Source organism: Prinia subflava, chromosome 9 (assembly GCF_021018805.1).
Source record: "Prinia subflava isolate CZ2003 ecotype Zambia chromosome 9, Cam_Psub_1.2, whole genome shotgun sequence".
NCBI lineage: Eukaryota > Metazoa > Chordata > Aves > Passeriformes > Cisticolidae > Prinia > Prinia subflava.
In genome coordinates, this window is record NC_086255.1 from 13,617,987 (window position 1) to 13,640,588 (window position 22,602).

The following is a 22,602-nucleotide window of genomic DNA, read 5'->3' on the forward strand; positions in this document are numbered from 1 at the left end:
CACAGTGGTAGTTAATGAATGCCACCTTACCTTTGCTTGGGAGTGAAGCATTAACAGATTGTCTCCAATGGTGAAAAAAGTCTTAAAGTTTTTATTTTGCTGCAGTAAGCGATGCAACACAGTTAGAAATAAAAAAACATTGTCTCAAGTTTGAGAAATGTTTGGGCCTCTGTATTTTGGTCTATGCTGATTTGTGCTATTGTGCATTCTCATTCTTGAGCTATTTGGCTCTTCTAATCTGCTTGTAAACTTCCTAGCTAACTTCTAACTAACTTCTAACTAACTTCTTGCAGTTTATTATCAGTGAAAGTTGTACCTGATTGCCTGCTGGAACTCCATACCTGAAAGTTAAACAAATAAGGGCACTGTCTTTGAACTGAGATACTGAAAAGCAAATCCCACTTCAAGTTTTATTGTTAAAATTTGTTTGTTTGGACTTTAGTTAAATTCTTTTTTGGAAAACTTAAATCCTATTCTACCACTAAGAAAAACCTGTATTTTTTAAGAATGCATAGAAAGTTGATAGTTACTGAAATTCTGCTGTTGTAATTTCTTGCCATTTTGTGCTGTCTGTATTTTTTTGTTTATTTTCTAAAGTAATAAAATGCAAGTATTTACATGAGAAGATTCCAGTTAGGTCCTGCATTAGTGGTTACTGGCAGTGAAGGAAACCAGGTAGTTGTACGATAAACCTCCTGATCTTGAGTTAAAATGTAAAACAGAAACCCACCCACCCCTGACTTGAACAACTAGCCAGATTAGTGGTGAAGTATCTACAAATTGGACGAGCCTTTCACCACTGCAAATCCATGTGAAGATTGCAACTCAGCCTGCCAGAACAATTGCTTTATCTTGGGATCTTGAGACAGCCAGTTGCAATGTCCTTAGCTTTTCTTGAATCCTGCTTCTGAGACTTTCGATTAGAGATAAGAAGTTTGCATGCCTTTGTGTAATTCTCTTCCTGATATCAGATCACAGTCACAAAAATACTTCTCGTGGGAGGGAAGCAGGAGATGATCCATATTTTGCTATACTCTGCACTCTGGCAACAAGCTTTATAACTTGTCACTTCTGGGTTTTTGAGGTTGAATTTTCATTTGTAATCAGTGAGATAACCTGCCAGTTAGAGTGCTAACATTGGATGGAGAGTCTCCTATTTCCATTTCTTGCACTGTAACACAAGCTGGTAACTTGCTTTGCTTCTCTGCTGTTCCTTGTAGAGCGGAGAGGTCTCCCCTGTTATAGGGCATTCAGCAGGGCACTTTTCTGCTGTGAAGGCAAGTGCATTGCAGCTCTGTAGTGCTGATACATAGCTGTTATGCTGTCATATTTAGCTCATTAAATTTTAAATGCCTTGCTGTGAGTTTGGGATTGCATCAGAGAAAATGTTCTTAGACTTGGTTCTCAGAGGAAAAGGAATAGCTTGGTTGAGAGGGAGAGAAGAGTGAGGAGGGTCTGCAGCAGCTTTTCTATTAAAATTACAAACTAATAGTAGAATTTTGATTAAGTCCTGCAGGATGGATGGATAGTCAGAAGCACTTCTATTAACAGTTCTGGTAGTTTTTTGCTGCTTTTTTGATTTCTCAGCTTCTGCAGTGGTAAGTTACTGCAACAGTGTAGTAGTGGCTGTTGGCAAAACATGCACCTTGTTGGCTTCTTGATTGCTTCAAATTAAGCTTTTCTACTGGAGATGCTGTTCTACAGTGAATAAAGCATTACTCTAAGGCCAAAGAATTCTTTTTGTTTTTACCTCCAAGGGCCTGTTTAGGGACCCCAGCACATGATAATCTGTCCTCTGTCCTGAGAACAGAAGGTGCTCTCAAGCTACAGAAGAGCTGTGTGTTGCTATATGAACTTGAATATACACGTTCTTTTAAACAGTACCTGTCTTAATTTCCTTAGTTCTTCTCTTCTTTGTGCAAGTGTCTATATTGCTCTTATAGAACCAGGTTGATATTTATGGTCCCCAGAATCCTCTGGAGCAGGAATGTCTGCAGTAAGTCCCCGAACAGTGCAGTTTCATTAACAAGAATGGGGAAGCATGAAATTTGAAAAATTGGTTGAGATACACAGTTTTTTCTTTGTTCCCCAAGAAGCTAAAGCAAAGTTGATTTAACTTGTAGTTAGTCCTTAATTGGTCTCCATCCAGATGAGATCTCTCAACATAGGTGGATGGGAGTTTTATTTTGTTGCATGAATAAAAGAATATTCACAACTTATAATTATATGCATGTCATGAGACTAAGTGTATATTAATAACTGTCCTGTGACTTTTTTCCCCCTCCCTTGTTGCTTGGTCTTGCTTTTCTATTAAGATGCTTGTGACTGAAACATTCAAGTTTAATAGATTTTTGTTCTGACAGAGACAGAATTCCCGTGTTACACATAGACTGTAGGATTTTTCTGAATTAATTCCTCCTTCAAATCCCATAGCTGTGGATAAATATAACGAATCTTGACCAGAAAATCTAGGCATGAGAAATCCAATAAAAACCTGATGTGATGGTGGTGGCTCTTGCTTCATACTAGTTAATGAGACTCCTAACATGATAAATCCAAGTGCTGGGGAAGAGGGAAAGGGAAATAGATCTCAGCAACCAGCCCATGCTTTCCTAAAGAACACCTCCAGAACCCTAGAGTAAGGAAAATGGTGATCCAGTCCTAGAGTGCATGTCTTGTCTCTTCAACTGGACCCTTGTAAAATGAAAGAGAGAATGTCTTATGTCTGGCTGAGTTTTATCAGTTTCCAGTTCCAGCTGCTGGATCTGGGTATGTCTTTGAGAAGCTGTTTTTCCTGTTCCTAGATGTGATTTGTGGCTTTCTCCATTCCCCCTACCCCCCTTTCCAAGTAGTGTTTAATTGCATTTGCTTTGGTAAGCAGCCTTTGTGATCTGGGCCTTTTGTTAATTGCTGCTTTTCCTGTCTTTGTTGCTCCAGCAAATTTAGTGACTGCTTTCTTCCAAGTCACTGACTGGGACTGAAATGGCAAATGGTACAGGGCCAAGAACCAGTACCTGATGGACCTCTCTGCCAATAGTTTCTCATTGCCACCAATATTTCAAGCGCTGTCACTTAATTGATCTTTAATGTTTTGTATTTATTTGACTGATTTTTGTTTGGTTTGGCTTAGGGTAGGTGTTGTTTTTTTTTTAATTTCTGGTTTTAGTCAAGATGTGTTGTGCCAGCCCAAAAGTCTAAAAATATTATATTAAACCTGTTGTTAATTAAAATTTTAGTTTTGTAAGACTCTAATAAGAATTTCTGTAAGCCCATGTTGATTGACACCATTTTTGCTATCAATTCCTGAGAACTGTTCATTGGTTTTGAAAACCTTTACCAATTTGAGACCCCAGTACTAACTTTAGTGTTGTGACATTTCAAAGTGATTTTTTTTCCTTTTTTTGATCCCATTGGGACTTTTGTAATATTTCAAGACTTTCTGGAATTAAACACTGCTGCAAATACTCTTTGAGTAACTCACAGAAAGAAAACCAACACACATCCATTGAATATTAAGACAGTTAACTTACAAATTTTATTAACACTACCTTGATAGATTTTGTTGAATGATTTTATGCCATTCTATTGAATGTTTTGTAATATTATGCCATACTCTTACATATATTACCTAAAAAATCCAATCTATATGTGCCTTGGTTTGGATTTTATCTTTGCTTACTTTAAAGTTGTGTGCATCTCCCCTCTGATTTTTGCAACATTTCTGACTTTTGATTTGTCTTTTTTGCTCTGAATTTTCCTGTCCATCATCCAGCCGGTTGTCTCCTCTTTGTGCTTTTACTCTTAGTCACTTGGGTTTTGTTGGTTTTTAATTTTTTTTCCCCATTTAGCAGGTCAGGTTTTTCCCCTATGGTTTTGGTGGTTTCTAATATGTTCTTAGATAGTTAAGAAATTTAAACAGAATATATAGCCAATTGAGTCAAGTCATTTAATGTCTTAAATGACTTGACTCAATTTCCAGCTTTTTGAAGTTGTTATTTTAATGTGCAAATTCCTATATATTTGGCTTTTTATTATAAATAAATCCTGATGAATCACTTGTCTTAATTTCTGTTGCAGCTGGTCCATTGCAGTTGAATTTGATCCTTGTGGATCGCTTCCAACTTTGAATATTCTGATTCTCTGGTTCTGTGACCTACTGTACTTAACTGCTGGCCTGGGTAGTACTTATTTAGTCTATCGAGGTGTAGTTTATAAATTGATATTCACAAATTAAATTGACATACACAGATAAGGGCTGAGGAGTTGACAACTATTTATGTTGGTTTTTATTTTCTGGCCTTGCTGTGGTGTGGTTTTGGGTTGTTGTTTGTCGTTGTTGTTGGGTTGTTTTTGGATTTTTTGGTTTGTGGGTGTGGTTTTTTTTGGTTTTTTTTTTGGGTTTTTTTTTTTTTTTTTTTTTTTTTTTTTGGTTTTTTTTGTGGTTTTTGGTTGGTTGGTTGGTTGGGGTTTTTTTTGTTTTGTTTTGTTTTGTGGTTTTTTGTTTTGTTTTGTTTGGTTTTTTTGAGTTATTAAGAATTTATGTAATGATACATTCAGAGAGATTGTAGTCTGTGGGTTTTTTGTACCCTCAAAATGACTTGCACCTGTAAGTTAAAGTCAAGCTTTACTGCTTTGACTAGATACATATCTAGGGCTGAATTACAGTAATGACTATTCAAAGATATATTTGAGCTGTTCTGTCTTGAGGGGGAAAAAAGCATTGTTTGACCATGCTGGGCTCTGTGTCAGTGGCACTCCAGAAATGCACCCATATCTTTTTCTGAAGATCTTGCATTCCTATTTTTGATAGTAGAGAATGTGTCTTTGGCTAATCTGCATTACTAGAGATCGGCTATGGACTGTGACTTCTCTAATACTGTTATCTCAAGGAGCCTGGTAGCTACTTAATGATCACAGGGGCTCCCCGTTTTAAGGGATTTTTGTTTTCTTTGCAAAGCTTAAATTAAACTGTTGTGTTAAATTGTTGTCTGAAACCATTAGCCATCAAAGTACAATTACAATTTAAATTTATGACAAAATATTTGGTTACAGATAGGTAAAAATGCCAAGAAAAGATGAAAATAAAACTGTTTAGGCACAGAGACAAAACTAGTGAAAACTGATCATGCTGCAGACTGCATAGTCAACCTTTTCCACCCCCCTGCTCTGTAGTTTTAGTTTCTTTCCTTGCTACTCTTAGCAGAAAAATGGCACATACATATTCTGATTTTTATCAGAGGATGTTTTAGGGGATGCTTTACTTGTAGAAGTAACAGTTGTGAAATAGGAACAAGTGTGTAACAACCTCTGCATTTAAAAAGTTATTCCACACTTGCTTCAGTACTAAGGGTTTTCTTTCTTTGTTCTGGGATTTATTTTTTTCTAATTCTTCACTTCCTAGAGAGCCTTTAGGAAAAGAGAGATGTTTTATACTTTATAAGTTTGGGTTTTTTAAATTTTTTTTTCCTAAATTCTTATACTAACATCCAAAAACTGTTTTTAATTTTAAAGGTCACCAGTAACATTTGTAAGAGTTAAATATGTGGCAGCTTTGATTGTGAAGAGCATATCAGACCTCTAAATACAACTGATATTGAAAATCTAATCTGGTATATAAATAATACTGATTTCTAAAATACTGGAATCTTCTTTCTTTTTCTAATTCTGTTATTCCTGCAACTTTTCCATGGCTCTGCTCTTCAGCTGCTATGAACTGTCAGACACTGAAATACAGATGATGAAAATATAGAAACTGGAATTTAGCAGAGGCAGCCATGTTAATTTCTGTTCCATTTGAAATGCAGGAAAATATCATCTGCCAAATGGAAAAGGACAATCGGTGGGAAAAGAAATGTTCTTTTCAAGCTTCTAAGAGCAGTGACAATGGAGAGAAAAAATACTATAAAAAGTAGGCAGCTCCTTTTTCAAGATTTTGTTTTCAATGTATTCTGCATGATTAACTGTACATAGTTGCTCTTTTGGAGCCCTGAATGACTGAACACATCACAGGGCTTAAACTGCCTTTGCTGCATTGCACTTTGCATTTGGGGGGAAAAGGGCTCAGCTTTATGGCAGTTTTACCAGTCTCAAGTATAATTTTTGAATACATTCATACTTCCCTTATTTGCCTTTTTTAATGTCAAACATTGCACATAAGATGTTCTGCTGTTGCTATGCAACTGCTAAATCCAATATTTAATATTAATAAAACCCGAGTGGCATTAGCATCACTCAGAGCAGTGGGCTAGCAAACTATGATCGTACAATATCCAAGCTGTAAAACTTGGCAGGGACTTCAGTATGCAGTTGCATGCATGGCAAACTATGGGGCATGAGTCACTGGCAGTTACTATTAAAAGATTGATGAGTTTGAGTAAAATTTCTGAAGTCTTTTGATTTTTATACATACTTATATATATATAAAAACCATAAGTTTTAAACAAAAAGATAAAGAACAAGGTTGGTTAGCTGTTTTCCTTAAAGTTTCATTTCAGACTCAAATTCTGAGGGTCACTACCCATATGTTAAAAACGTTATAAACTATTCAACATTATAAACCTATGGGTCAATACCCTGATTCTCCTATTTTTCTTCTAGGTCAGGTTGGTCGGCCCTTTCCCACTGTTCCTGCCACTTCCTGAAGCCTGAATTGGCTTTTTTTGGAGGCAGTGCTACTTCTCTGCCTGACAAGGTGCTGTTCAATGGGATGTGTTTCCAGTTTCTCAGTTTCTCCTCTTCCACCTTTTTTTCTGATTTCTCCCTATTTCTCTTCACTCTTGACTGTTACTTCACTTTTGGGGTTTTTTTTGGGTTTTTTTTTTTTTTTGGTTCTTGGTCCTTTTTGAGATTAGATTTTTAGTGTTGTACCTCAGCAATGCTTTGGCCATCTAAGTCATGTTACAGGCTGCAGATTCTGTAGGATCCTGCATCTGATCGCTGAAGGTGTTGGTGCACTGACACTCTTGTTGACACCGAGAGGGATGTAGTGCTATTTGCCATTTCCTTTTGAAGACTGCTCTCCAAAACATAGCTTAGATACTAGACCTGTATGAAGTCAGAATTATTTTAGAATTCATGCTCTTTTGAAGTGTAATAAACGATTTTCTTCATAGTAGGTGATCATTTAGATTTTGACTGATATCTTAAACGTTGCTATTTTGGGTAGTTTATCTGTCCCTGATTCACCCATGCAAGTTTCTCTAAATTTAAGACTATATTTTTGTTTCTTAATTTGTTTTTTATTTCTTCTTCTGCCACTCAAAGACTCAAACAAGTAGGAGAAGCTAGAACTAACTAGTTGCAAACCATTCCTAAACCAACAAAGCAAAAGTATTGGAGGGAGGAGGGAAGGGCAGACAATGTAGTAAGCTACAGTCTTGAATTTTTCTGGTCATTCCATTTTTATACATTTTTATAAGGTGGAATTTGTCTGTCACCCTTAAAGTAATCTTTGTACTTTTCATACTCACTCTGCTAATCTTCTCACAGTACTGGGTAGTTAATAGCTCTGTAGAGTTTTTACTGCCAGCAGGGGGTTAGTGTAATATTGATTTAACTTTTCCAAATAATGGCAGTAATTTTGGTGCACATTTTCCCTCTTCTGGAATAAACTCAAATTGATTAGGTTTATTTTAAGTGAGGTATAAATGTGGCATTAAAGTAAATCGGACTGTGTGTGTCTTGGATGCAGAACTCTGATAGAAATTTCATTCCTTAGTGATACGGCAATACTGAATCCCTCTCCTTTTAGTTTTCTCTCCTCAAAACTGCAACTCTCCAGGAAACACTGATTCTAATGTTTACTGAAATTCAGAAAAGTAACTGAATTGCACTGAGATGGAAGATTGGTATTTTTTTAATTGGGAAACTGTACCTTCTTTCAGTTTGGAGCTTAAATGAGAGTAATTTTATTTGTGTGGAAATTACTTGGTCATGTTGTAGAACCTGCAGCTTCCTATGCTCTTTTCAAAATGCGTTATTTCAATGTTGCAATATTCTTTGTTTTTAACCAAGCTATTTAGAAAAGTACAGGAGTCAGTGGACTCTAGATTGTGCTATGATTTATCAGTAGTTCAGTCATCACAATTGACCCGTGTATCTTGTAATACTTGGAGAAAACATGTTGAGCTCTGTTCTTGGAACAGATAAATATAGAACTGCTATTGTGAATATTGTAGTGACGTACTAATCTAGAAAGCTAACAATTCTTTTATTTGCTTTTAGGGTTTGAAAGTATTCTAGAAGGCCTGTTTGGACCTGGATTATTAAAAGATCTCAGTTTGTTTAAAGGTATTCAATCTCTGTGTTTGTATCTTGTTCTGCATTTCTAATGACAGAAGCAGCCTCAGCACTGCCTCTAGAAAATGTGTGTTACCGTGGTGATTTGTGCTTTTTTTTCCCCCTCCCCCAGGCAGTGCTCACAGTTAGTTTCATATTGGCTAAAATTACTAATGAGTGTGTGTTCATCTTTATGTAGCTGGGAGTGTATTTTGCAGTGCTCAGAAAAACAGATTGGTTGTGCATAGATAAAATGTATATAGTTTGGTAATCTGGGGATTTAGAAAAATGGCCGAAATGAAGCCTGAATCCTCAGAATGCAGGCAAGAATGTTGTGAAACAGGTATTTAATTCAGCATTTCTCTTTTGGCTCCAGTTGTGTCATGGTTTATGAATATGAAGTAATTTGCTATTCTTCTGATTTACAGACTGTGAGCCTGAAGGTGTTTCTGATTGGTCTTTTGATGAAAATTGTCTTTTCTGCTGCCTGAGAAGAGAAAAAGTGAAGGTAACAATGCAGATGTGTGAAGCTAGTAGTTGTAGGGGAGGGACAAAAGGAGGGAGTTTGCTGCTCCTAGTTAACTGAATATGGAAAATCTGCAACCTCCTACCCCTTTTCCCTCCTTTGGAAAAAGGTTTTCTGAATTAGAATATGCAAGGTAATGAACAGACTTGCCTCTTTCTCTGCAATCTTTTCTTTGTAGTGTGTAATGCAGGTGGTGGGTTTCCTTTTTTTTTTACCCTGTGCATTAGTTCTTTCTGTTTGGTGTTCTTTATTTGTTTTGGATTTTCTTGAGCTCTTTGTAAGAGATCTTGTTGGGAATCATGAAACCCTCCCCAAGGGAGCAGGACTGTGGCTTGTGCATGTTTACTACAGTCAGATGATGGGCTTATCTACAGTATGGAAATGTGGTCCATTTTAACAATCTAGAATCTTGTTCTGTATCTTGGAATCTCCTTCCCTGTGGGCCGTATCCTTTTATTAAAGTGCTCTTGTGCATGGTAGATTTTGTACTGTGCTTGTTCATAATTAAGTCAGAACCTAAACATGGACAAGTCAGGTTTGCCAACACACCAAAGTTGCAGTTTATTTTCTTAAGGAGATGACAGATGTATATAAAACAAAAGCTATGGTGCTATACCAATTGTTCAGCCCACATGTTGAAATTGTGATTGTTTTATAACATAGAAAGGAAGGATCATCTGTCTTGGCAAAACTTCATTAACTGGAATTTGTAACTACTGCTTCTTCTGTACAATGGAAAACAACACCAGAATGGATTTCTACCAACTTAGGAACAAAACAAAAGCACTCTTTCCTCTGCAGCAGCTAACATCCAGCTGCATGGCTTGTCCATTAAGGAAGTACCTTGTTGACACTGATACTTGCCATGCTGCCAGTTCATGTGTGTTTTGGTATTACAGGTTTTTTTAAGGCATAGGAGGAGGTTTAGGAATGCTTGCATTTAGAGCAGATACAAGTCATAGCTATTTCATTGAGACTGTGTATGCTTCTTGTGTAAGGAGTTCTGTCTTTTTTCTTACCTCATCTCATAAAAGGACAAAATCCAGTGTTAAGCAGCGCTCTAGTTAAGCCATTGAATTGATTCAGAAATTAATTTTCTGGTGGGTAAGAGACTGGTGGTAGTGTGGGCCAATGTGACAGTGTATGGGCAGGTATTCAAAAAGAAAGTGTTACTGCACTCCAGCCTCTCTGTCAGTTCTGTTGCGTTTGGGTGTTTTGGCTTTTTGATTTGTATTTTCTGTTCATTTTGTTTTTGAGGGAATAATATGTCTTATTTCAGGTCTGAGGGTTTTTGTGTGTCATCTGAGACGTGGTAGGATGGGAGTGATTCCTTTCCCCTGTGGGTGCAGCAGATTGCTGCCCTGCTGGCACTGATGTCATTAGCTTGCAGTACAGTTAAATATGATTCTTTCACAAGAGCCTTCAAATAGTGTAAATTTGACATCTTAATTGGAATTAAAATATCAGGGACCAAACTGTTAGAAAAAAGTTTTTAACTTAATTTGGCATTTAGCTAAATAATGGACAGTCTTCAGCTAATTTATTCAACTAAATTAGGAATGGTAATAGTTTATTTGACGCCTCTTCTGTTGAACATCTGGACTGGTCTTTAACTCTTTAGGGAGTCGCAGGCTATTGATGTGCATCCTCTCAGCTTGTTTGGAAAAGAACTGGGCAGGATGGGTTGGTTTGGGTGGTGCTTGTATAGTGCTGAGTTACAGAGTGAAGAGGTGTGTAAATGATGCTGTAGCTGGGAGTGGGATAGCCACAAACCATCTATTATGATAGCATATGATTGTGGCAGGCCTGTTTTTTGGGGGTTTTTTTGAGTACGTAATTACCAATACTTCCTTTTGGATTAGTTGAATAATTAATCAGTGTAATTGTTTTTCACTTGTAAGTCACTAGTGTAACAAATTGAAAACCAATAAATATCTTCAGGGTTTTTTTCTGGATTTCATTTGCGCATAAGAATTACCTGTAACTTAGGAGACCAGTAGTTGTGCATAAGTAAGAATGACTTCTGGACTGTAGGATGAGAATTGAAGGCCAGTATTAGTTTATTGGCAGAGCTGCTTAAAGGGTAAAAATCTACATTAGCTCTCCCACTCTTTCAGTGATAGTCATTACTGCTTTCACAGGCAGTCAGATTCAATTACATGACTTCTTCAAAGGATGGAAAACCATCTGCTGAAGTATTCTATAAGGATTAATTTATTTGCAGCAGTAGTTCTAATTGCAAATACCTGCATTTTTGGCAGTCAAAATACAAGACAGGTTTTGATAGAGAAATGGGCTTAAGTGTCTTTGTTTGAAAGAGGTAATAAAATACAAAGTAGGGAGCCAGCATCTTCTCAGACATATTTTTTTCCCAAATCCAAAGGGTTGTGTGCAGTAATGTCGAACTTTTGGAAATGGGATTTTTTTTTTTTTCATCACAGAATGCAGAATACAGAGTTGTTTCTCTGTGGTGTGATAGGAGAATAACTGGCTACCTAAGGTACTGCTGCCAGGTTATTAACATTGGTGCCTGTGTGCAGACATGGACAGGTACCTTGGAAGACAAAAAAATCCCAGTTAGCAGCTCTGGCTGCCTACATGCGGTGAGAGAAAGCTTGGGTTCTATGGGACCAAATCTGACAAATTCACATTTGGATAATCTGCAATTGTGGTTATTCTCTATTGCTTGTGGTCTTGATCACTTTTCCTTCTAAAAGGGTGTGGTACAGCAAAGACACATCAATTCAGATGGATTGAACTTGAAGTGTACTAGCTTTATCTCTTTTTAATTATGATTCCTAATTTTGCTATGTGGTTTGTTAAATGATCTAACTGAGCTATCATTACAGAAGAGATCTGTGGCTCCACGTAGAATGCTTTTATCAAATGAGGTCTAGTGTCATTTGCTCATAGTTGGAGCTCAAGCCTAGTTTAAGAAAGGCCAGAAGAAAGGAGATACTGGAAAGTGAATCCTTAAAGAGTATTCAGTTGAGTATATTCATGTGGAAAACACTATTGTCTATAGTGACATAAAGCAATTCATATGTATTAAGAAAAAAAAGGAACACACACACAGAGGCACAAAACTAATCTCATTAGTTGGTGAGAGCAGAACAAGAAGGATAATACTCCTAAGCACATTAACTGTTTTATAGATATATTTAAACTACAAAAATAGCAGGAGAGAAAATGACTTCTAGAAACATGTTATGGATTTGTAGGCTGTTGATGCCAGAGGATTGTTTCTGGTCTGCAAAGTTCTCTAAAATACCTGGGCTTCAGTGAAAGGATCTCTCACAATTCTTTCATTTGTGAAGAAGTGTGGTAAGGTACAGCATTTGAAGAAGTTATTTTAAAATTCAAAATTACTGTAATATGATTTGGGAGTTTCTAAAAGTTTGTCAGTATTTTATACAAATCTGGTGGTCTTTGACTGTGGAGAAACATAAGCAATAAGATACAAACTGTGATAAATGTCTGAATAATTCTGAAGAGAAGTTATCACTCATCTAAAGCATTAACTTGCAGAATAATTGAAGATGGCAAAGGAAATATCTGAAAATGAGGTGAAGTTGCAGAACTTGTACAATTTTTGCTGGCCTTAGGATCTCTGTGTACAGAGATCCCTAAGTATGCTGGAACATGCTCTAAAAGATTTTAAATGGATTTCATCACTTCAAAAACTCAGGTGTTTAGACTGTCAATATTGTATTGTGTCATTTTAAAATAATTTGATATGGAGGCTAAAACTTGTTTGTGATAATCTCCAGATGTATTTAGTAGTAATGCAGGGTTGCAGCTTTGCTTGTGTATCTGTGTTAATGTAAACGTATTGTAGTTCCACACCACAATAAGCTTACATTTATATTCCACTGATATATTTCTCCTCCCCCTGCTATAGATAATAAACGGTAGTCAATAGCTATGGATGAGTCAAGTTGTTTGTTTTGAATTTGATGAACATGACATCAGTCATCTTACTATAAAAATATATATGTTCGGTAAGTGAGTGACATCTTAAAACTGATTAAACCATCTGAATTTTTATTAATACTAAGCTGAGAGCAGTTGTAGATGCTTTAGAGGATATGCTCAGAATTGAAGATTATCTTGATGCATTTGAAAAACAGGACAGAGAGCTGTTTTGTCAAGTCACAAGTTACAGATGTCTTAAAAGTGATAGGATTGTAAAAGTAGTGAATGATTTTGGGGACTGTTTCAAGAAAAGAATTTGTATTAATATCTGGAGAGGAAAACCTAAATGCTTGTGAAGCCTCAAATGACCATAGCACTTTGAGACATGTAAACAAACTGAATAGCACTGAAATGAAAGCAACAAGAATGATACTTTCTTGCAGGTAGAAGGAGAGTCCCTGGTGCCCTTAAAGCTTGTCTACAGAAAATTGTTCTCCTTTGTGTTGACTATGAATTAAAAAGACTCTACAGTCTTAAGGAAAAAAAAAACCATTGGAGAAGACAATCTAGGGATGTTGAAACATTCCTTTCTTACTCAGCCTGATTTTGCCTTGAGGTAGGGTAGGAGGTTGGATTTTACCCCTAGGGTCCATGGGTTGACCAGTCAGCCATGGGTGGTCTGTGGGCAGCCTCCCTCCTTTTTTTTTCCCTGAAGATGGATAGGAATTCTCATCCTGTATTAGCTTGTGGGCTCTTCCCATTCCACCTGTGTGTATGCTGTGGCTTAAACATGAAACTGCTGTTTGCACATCTACACAGCAGCCTGCATCATACAGTTCCCTTCATGTCAGCAGTTTAGCATTTGGAATTGCTGTATCAACATTTCCTACAAGGAGGCTCTCGTGAGCATCCAGCACTAGTGCTGACAAGGCCAGGCTGCCTAGGATTAGGTGGTCTTGCAAGGTCACACATTGACCTTGGCGTTTTTAAAACATGAGCTCTGTATTTCTAAGGCTCTTTGACTTAATTACACAGTTATGCTGTTTATCTTAACACACACAAAGAGCTCTGGCCCTCAGGGAGCATGTGCAAACCACTCCAGGTATCTCTCACTGAAGGTGTATTGTTCACTATAGTGATACTGCATGTTCGCTGGTGGATTCCAGGGGTGCTCTGGGGCATGCTTCCCACCTGAAGAGAAGCACAAAAGAGAATAGAAAGAGTCCTGTGTTATAAATAATACATAAAAATAACTGAATATAAATACCCTGAAAAAAATGCCCAATGAAAATACTATCTAGATATTATTGGGGTTTTTTTCTTCCTACTACCTGCATGTTGCTACTAAAAATTTGATGTGATATAGGACTGTAGAGTGAGTTGGTAAACATGAAATTAGTGGTTCTAAGTAATAGTTATTGGGAAGAAATGCTGGAAAATGTAAAAAAAACCCTAAAAAATCAACAACTCCCCACCCTAACAATAAAAAGCCCAAACCAACCAACCAAAACAAAACAAAAAAAACCCAAAAAACACAAACACCCACAAACAAACAAAAAACAAACACAAAAGAACTCCAACAGAAACCAACCAGGCACTCCCAAACCAAACAAAAATACCTCACTTTTGGAAGTTGAATAGCAATCACAATCAAATACGTAGTGTGAAAGCTTGAATTTTCCTTCTGGGGTGAAAAAATATGCAGATTCCACATTTTGATGTCTTAGCATGGACACTGATAAAAACCATACATGTAAGGAGATGTTCCTTAGTTTGGGGGATGAAAACTAAGCATGGCCATTTTCTTGCTATTATTCCTCTCCTCTCCTGAATGCAGATCAAGAGATCCTTTACTGAGCTGTTCACCAGCATAAGCCACTTAGAATTTTTTTCTTCTGACTGATCCCTTTTTTTTGTTCCTTCTCTATGTAGCAAGTGTAAAGCTTTAGTTAACTTCAGCAGATTAAAATGTACTGTTCTTACGTTGTCTTTATATGAATAATATAAAATACGTTCGTTTATGGTGAGGCAGGGTGGTACTGGACTCTGTTCCCACTGAGTTGTATCTTTATTATAGTTTAAAATTAAAGTGAAAGGAGAGGGCCAGTAAAGAGATTTTTCTCCTGAGCAGGAGCAAGGCATTAAACTGAAAGAAATGAGCAAAGGTGTGTGAATCTGGGGGTGGAACCTAAGCATTTAGATTTTGTATTTTTGTAACTTTGTCTTCTCTATTCTCAAATGTATTTAAAATGAATGATGTATCCGGCCTTAATTGGAATTGGATTGATGTGTCACGTGCTTAATTATCCTAGCTTGAATATATTCTTGAGATTATTCAGCTGCTTCCAATTGTGAGAATGGATTTTATTTCATTGTAGGTGTTGCAACAGCTAACTTAAATATATTTCACTTAAAAGTAGCTAGTACTGAGCCTCTTCATAAAAGGTCCTGCTTGTTGATAATGCTTGGTTATTTTTTGCTTAGTTTGCATGTAGGATGTGTAGACTAAGGAGAACTGCATATGTTTTGCCTTCAACAATTATTTCTTGGATCTAAAAATAATAGCCAAAGAACAAGTGCTAGATATGAGATATGCAGCCAAATGCTGTAAAATACCTATGTTTTCTTCTTTATAAAGGACTCTAATTTTCTGTATTGTTATCAAATCTTACTGTTTTCTACTGCATTTATGTCTTGGGTTACAATATAAGGTGTCATCAAAGTATGTATTGTACCACCACCTACATCACCTTCTAATGAACTGTTAGTGGTGGGTCCTTTGTAACATCTGCATACTCCAGCTGTGAGTTGGGGGTAGTGTTCTCTTTGTGACACCTAGCCTAAGGGTGGGCATCTCTGCTAATGCACAATCAAGGGCTCCCTCAAATATCCTATGGGATATGGGGAGTCCACCCAGATATGTCTCATAGGGTTTCATCATTCCATTGTAAAATTTCTTGCCCTGGGGGAGGTGCTGAACATTCCTGCCTGGATTTGAGAGGTGTATGATTTTGAGGTTTGGGGCCTTGGAGGAACCACCACTGGACCTTCAGTTAAGGACCAGACCTTTCCTACAGGACCACTGCTTTGACAAGTCCACATCCAGCGTTTCAGTGGAACTGCAACCAGCATTGAATCAGACTGCCACCACCCTGACCAGCAGGGTGCCCAGTTGTACTCTGCTTTGTCAGTTTATGGCAGTGTTTCTGTACTGTTGCCTTTATTGCAACTTTCCTATTAAACGGTAGCTCCATCTGGAAATCACTTGCAAGGTCTTTCCGTGGGGTTAATTCCTCCTGCTGGTTTACCTTCAAACCAGCACATATTTTGGCACCCAATATGCGGCATCCTGAGAGAAGTCAGAATTGCAGTTTTGCATTGTATTACAGAAACTGCCTGTGATGCTTGACATGTGTACATGGATGTTGTACCTTGCTCTCTATATTTTTCTGCACATGGGGAACTATTTACCAGTTGTGATGCTCCTTTTGAGACCAGGGAATGGTATGAAAATTACTTTGTTATTTTTTTTATGTCTATTGCGTGATAACATCAGAGACAGTGGATCTTTTTTGTTCACCTGTCCTGATCTGGCCTACTGCCTCTTGGGCCTCATTAATAATCACACCCAACCAATGGGGGGAAGATTAGAGAATGGTTTCTTCCAGCCCTTCAGACCTGACACAGCAGTTTTTGAGAATATTGAGTTCTGTCTGAATGTCAAGGACAGCATAATCTTGTTGTTAGTTTTGCTTTGTCTTCTCTGTATGGCCTGCGCTGTATACGCCACGCTTGGAGTCAGGACCAAGCTTGGTGTAGTCCAACACATTCAAGAGGAATAGGAGAAAAGAAACAAATCAGCAGGCACCATGTCCACACAAACTGTCACTGAGCCATGACAGCCTAAGTCAGTAGTAGCAGTTGCCCTTGTTCAGAAAAGGAAATTGAAAAGCAAATCAGTCTGCATAGTGACTGATGAGGAGGCAGCAGGACCTTCAAGCCCATTGGAAGAGACAGAGCTGGAGACCATCACTCTGTCTCTATCCCTGGGTGAGCTGCATGAGCTGTGGAGGGAGTGCACCTGCCAGGTAAACAAGTCCACTGCTATGCCGCAGATAATGTCACCATTCTGAAAGGACGTGAGGCTGGGCAATGCTGGGAATTGGGATCGCTGTCCCAGGGTGTGGTCATTGACCAGGGGATCAGGGAACCCAGGAAACTCTCAGCCTTTGGCAGTGGCTACTGGCAAGTATAAGGGATAGATACCTTTGTAAAGAGAACATCCATGTGCACCGAGGAATGTGGAGCACAATGGAACAAGGTATCCAATGCCTAAGGGCTGTGCTGGAGATCATTTTTTTGGAAGATGAGAGATTCCCTAAGAGCCAAGATGGTGTCCAGTACACATCACAAATGTGGTTGAAATTTTCATGGCTTGGACCAGAAATATACTCCTACTACATAGCAACACTGCAATGGAAGGAAGGAGAGGACAAGGAGGGTGCATTGTTCAACAAACTAAGAATTTACAAGGATGCTGTCACTGCCCTGTTACACACCCATGTCTTGTCTCTGGAAACAAAGCTGGCTGAATACATCTGGAGCTTGGAAGAGAAAATTGAAGAGGGCCAACCGGAAACTAAAGAAGGAGCTTAAGGAAGGAGTTTACCACATCTTGCCAGAACCAAGAAGAGTCTCTGCCATTAGGACCAGGTGTCCCTAAGCCAAGGAGAGAGGATACACTCCTGAGGTAACCTCTGGTTTTCCTTCAGGAGAATGGAGAAGACGTGGAGAAGTGGGATGGAAAACCCACCTCTTTCTTAGCCACCTGAGTATATGAACTGAAAGAACAACGATTGCAAGAAGCTCATCTAGGGTCAACACTGCTCCGGTCTCTTGTAGACAAGACTGCAGGTGGTAAAGGAATGATGATATGACTGACCCTCTTGAAGGGACCTCAAAGTTATATTTACAGGACGAGGGCAATGTCTACCATGACCGGGATTAGAGGAGCCCTGCCTCTAGCCAGGTGGAGGAAAGAGACAATTGGATCTATTGGACAATTGGATCTGTGGCTCTGATGGCATTGCATGTCTGACCCACAAAGGTTTATGGCTTTCAATGTATGATGCTCAAGGTACCCTGATTTCATCAAGGTATGTGGGATCAGAATCCATTTCCATTTCTGAGGTGACAGGGGGATCCCAGCAGCTGACTGTATTGGACGCTGAAGTGGGCTTGACTGGGAAGGAGTGGCAGAAACAACCCATTGTGACTGCTCCAGAGGCCCTGTACATCCTTGGCATAGACTGTCTCAAGACCCAAATGGGCATTGCTGGGCTTTTAGGATAGCTGCTCTAGAGACAGAGGAAATCAGATGACTGAATACCCTGCCTGGTCTCTCAGACAACCCCTCTGTTGTGGGACTGCTAAGAGCTGAAGAACAATAGGTACCAATTGCCACAGAACAAGTGCACTGTCGGCAATACTGCACTGACCAAGACTGATTCCCATCCATAAGATGATTCTTGAACTGGGAAGCCCACCAGTTCCAAGGGGTGGTCAGCAAGACTCGTTCACCTGTTAACAGCCCTAGAGGGCCAGTGCGTAAGTCCAGTGGAGAATGGAGTCTGACAGTGGATTACTGTGGCCTGAATTAAATCATGCCACCATTGAGTGCTTCTGTGCCAGCCGTGCTGGAGTTTCAGTACGAGCAGGAGTCCAAGGCAGCAAAGTGGCATGCAACTGTTGACATTGCCAGTGATTTTTGTCTGTTCCTTTGGCAGCAGAGTGCACGTCCCATTTGCCTTCACATGGAGGGGCATGCAATATACTTGAAATCAACTGCTCCAGACGAGGACCAGACCTTTTCCACAGGACCACTGCTTTGACAAGTCCACATCTGTAGTTTCAATGGGACTGCAACCAGCATTGAATCAGACTGCCACCACCACCCTGACCAGCAGGGTACCCAGTTGAACTCTGGCTTTGTCAGTTTATGGCAGTGTTTCTGTACTGTTGCCTTTATTGTAACTTTCCTATTAAACGGTAGCTCCATCTGGAAATCACTTGCAAGGTCTTTCCGTGGGGTTAATTCCTCCTGCTGGTTTACCTTCAAACCAGCCCAATTTACAACAAGAAAACAGGATAAAGTACAATGTTCAAATGCAGCCAAAAAAAACCGAGTCTTGATTTCAATAACATCAACTCTGTGCTGAGTACCTTAAAAGTTTTTAATTTAGTAAAATATTGAGTGCCTAGGGAACTTTATTAATTTTGGAGTCTGGAAGATCTTACAAATATTAAATATCTTTGCAGGAACACTTAGTCAGTCTGGATGAGCCAGCCTCGGAAGCTGGACAAGAATCTCTGCTTAGACAAGAGCAAGCAAAAATCATTCGTTTTGAAAGGCAAGCGGAAGAGTTCCTCAATGCAGTCTTTTACAGAAAAGGTTGGTTTTAATGGGGGGAGGAGGATGTGGGAAATAGTCTCTTGTATGGTCTTTTTGCATGCAATGTAGGTATCAAAGATCTGATGTTCAAGTTTTATGTTCAGTTTTTTTCAGTCATCTTCTTTATATATTTTTATCAAGAATAAAAATTGACTCTCAAGTAATGTAGCAGTAGCGGAAGAGAGTATAATTGTTTAACCCTAAACCAAATCTCTTCATGAGAACACTGGTGTTTTCACTTTTGGAGAGATGACTCAGTTCTTACCCCGCAGAACTGTTCCCCATAACCAGTGTTTTGGTGAGTGGGCTGTTTGGAAGAAAGGTCAAGTGGCAGTGGTGGTAGTAGGTGGGTAATGTGTTTTTTAAAAAATATTTATTTTATTTTGATGGGATATGTACTAATGCAGTTTTTCTTAAAGGTCATCAGTCTTTTCACTGTTGGTAATGATTACCCCCCCTAATGCCAACAAGCTACATTATAAAATAATATTGGAGTAGTGCTAAGGGTGATATATGAAGAATTCAAAACATAACCAGCAAAAGAATTGCTGTCAAATATGCTGAGAACATGCTCAGTGCTAGAAAATCTCCTAAATATCTTCTAGAGAGTTGTTGCTTAAACTGTGTTCTTAAGGAAGGCACAGAGCTCATTTCACTGTTTTCTTCAAATCTGAGAAACATGAATCCAGAGGTTGCTTCTAAATGCATCCTGAATGAAAGTACATTGTACTTATCAGTCTAACCCATGTGTGAGAAAATCTGTCAGATCAGTAATTCCAACCTATCTGCTGGGGGACAATGCAAGGCTTCAGTTTAACAAATTAGAAATTGCTGTAGCCAGTCCTCAGCCCTTCCTTCCAGTGACCAAAATATTTAAAGGTGTTTTAAGTAGATAACAGTATCTTAGCCTTTCTTTTATGACTCAAATGAATAAATACAAGCTATACATTATGATGCTTCTATACATTATGTAATACATGCAGGATGGTAGGAAGGATAGTTACTGCATTACTTCTGATAGTTCAGATAATGTCTTTATTCCAAGGCTTCCTTTTCAAGTTTTCTTTTTTCTTGTAAGGTTAATGTTTCCTTTTGCTTTTGAGTTTATCCCATTTATCTTCAAATCCAGAAGGAATTTAAGAAAGCTGAAGTCTAGAGAAGAAAATACACGTTTTTTCCATATTGCCTTTTCTGGTGAGGAAAAAGAAAGTCCTGCCATCATTTCCAAATTGTTTATTAAAGACGTCATTCCTTTACCACTAAACTTAAATCTTTATGTATGATATGTGTGTGTCTTTTAGGAAAGTATGCGTTTTTAAATTCATTGGGGACCCAGCAGCAGATATTGCAGTGTGGTAGTGGAGAGTGTGATAGTCTGTCTATGGCTGGATACCCAGAATAAAGATAATGAAACATGTCAGATGTCTAAGAATCTTTGAGATTTTTTTAAAAATATACCCTTGTTTTCCCTCCTTGGACAAAGCTGTGCTTGAGTAATAGGCGAGGGGTAGAAGCCTGGCAGGAAGTCAGTTCTGAATCTTTAATGCATGATTTTCAAGCTTGCCTGTATTTAGATTTCTTGAAATCTAACTCATGCTAGTGCCATAGTATCCCAAGGCACTGTCATACCAAAGAGGATACAAAGAATGGCAGAACTCTGATACTTCTTCATTGCTCAGAGGTGCTGAGCTCTCCTGGCTTCATGCCAGATATTAGTTTTTTTCTTTCCATCCTCACTGCCAGTAACATTTGAGATGGGTATTTTGTAGCCCAGGTAGATCAGAGAAAATGCAGATACTCTCTAAACACTGGCCACACATTCGTGTACTGAACATGAATAGGGAATTAACAAGATCAGCAAACTTTTTGAACAGGTTTACTGTCCATAAATCTTAGTCCTTTCTCTGAAATTTGTTTCCCTGGCACTCTGACCCAGTAATGCTTCCTTCAAATATTCATATTTTTCCAGTCAAAGCAGAGTGGTAGGTCTTAGTTGTCTATTACCTTTACTATGTGGCAGGACAGGACCTTCTTCTGGTTTAATGAAATCATACCTTGTTTGATACTGCCCTTTTAAGATTTCAGTATAAAAATACACAGAAGCTATTAAGGCTTTAAAGCTCACAGGTTCTGCTTTAGACTATTTATACCTGATAATTTTTTGCTATATTTTTTCTTCTCTGAGAATTTCTGTGTTTTAGTTAATTTTAGTTTTATTTTCTTAAAAAAACCTGGACAGGTGGAGTCAAGATAAATATCTGGTTGATTTCAAGTGATGCTGGAGGGGCACCAGCACATATTTTCCACTCACTTTTTAACAGCTTTAGTCCTCAGCATTCAGGCTTTACATTAAGCAAGAAGCCTGTAATGTGCTAGGTACCTACTTTTCTGCTTGAAAATGGAGCTTTGTGACCTGGATTAATGCATTTATCTTGAACAACACTAGAAAGTTGTCTTTCTGGGCTGATTCTTTGAAGCTGCAGATTACAAGGATGCATGGCTATAGGCATATGTAATATTTTATTTCTGAATGTGTAAATATGTTCAGATGTAAGCATTTTTGAAGTGAACATATGAACACGGTGCACAGTAAAGGCCTGAATCTTCTTTCAGAAAACTCAAAAGCCATAGAGCTCTGCATTCCTGCCAGCCCCACTTGTATATGCTGCAAGCACATGTCAAACAGTTGGTATCTCTGTGATCATGCCATCAAATTGTCCCTCTGGGCCTCCCTAGAGCCTTTCTATATCCTTCAGGAGGTTACAGTGAAGAGATTAGAAAATTAGAAGAAATGCCACTGCAGCAGAACAAAGCCTCCACACTTTTCCAGGCTAGTGTCCTTGTGGACCATTTGGGAAGCAAGTGAGATTACAAATACACCAAAATTTAAGTTTGGCTCATTTTCTGGTAACTTCTTAAAACTGAAGTATTTGATACTTAACATCAAGTAAAATCTACAGGATGTTTTAAAGAAAATGGTTACATGTTTACATAATCATCCTGTAAATTTATGGGATTTACAGAAATTTACTGTAAGAATATATGTGGTGACTGTTTAAGATCTTAGGTGTAGAATGCTGTGCTTAACAGAAAGGAATTTGGGCTTGATAAATTTTTAAAGCTCAGTATGGTGTTTCATCAAGAAACAGGCTGCTATTGCTGCTCTTTGATTTGTGGGCAGCTCTGCTCAAACCTTCATGTCAGTCATTTTTTACACATACAGTAAAGCTGGTTTGTTGGATTGATGTGCTTTTGACAAAAATGGTGGCAAAAGGCAAATCTAACACTGAAAGGTCCCACAGAAGATTTTGCTAATGCTTCTAATAGCTCAATTTCAATCGATTACCTTTCAACCTGGGCAATTTTTTTGAAAGAGGTAGTAAACACTTCTCTGTTGTTCCCTCTTGAGAGCTGCTTTTAAAGATTTATTTGA

At 38.3% G+C, this 22,602-nt stretch overlaps 1 protein-coding gene across 6 annotated transcripts in view; it reads left to right on the forward strand.

Annotated features, from left to right (window-relative positions):
- The window catches only part of LCOR (ligand dependent nuclear receptor corepressor), an 86,315-nt gene that overhangs the window by 22,092 nt on the left and 41,621 nt on the right, over nucleotides 1-22,602 (forward strand). For 4 of the 6 annotated variants that reach the window (XR_010081302.1, XM_063405480.1, XM_063405484.1 and 1 more), the window contains exons 2-4: nucleotides 8,224-8,289; nucleotides 8,706-8,785; nucleotides 19,037-19,169. Coding sequence is in view for 3 of the 6 variants with exons in the window: in XM_063405480.1 (XP_063261550.1) it covers nucleotides 8,224-8,289; nucleotides 8,706-8,785; nucleotides 19,037-19,169 (279 nt within the window). In the remaining 3 variants the exon portion in view is untranslated. The remainder of the gene's footprint in view (nucleotides 1-8,223; nucleotides 8,290-8,705; nucleotides 8,786-19,036; nucleotides 19,170-22,602) is intronic. The other 2 variants (XM_063405481.1, XM_063405482.1) reach the window with 1 other exon arrangement.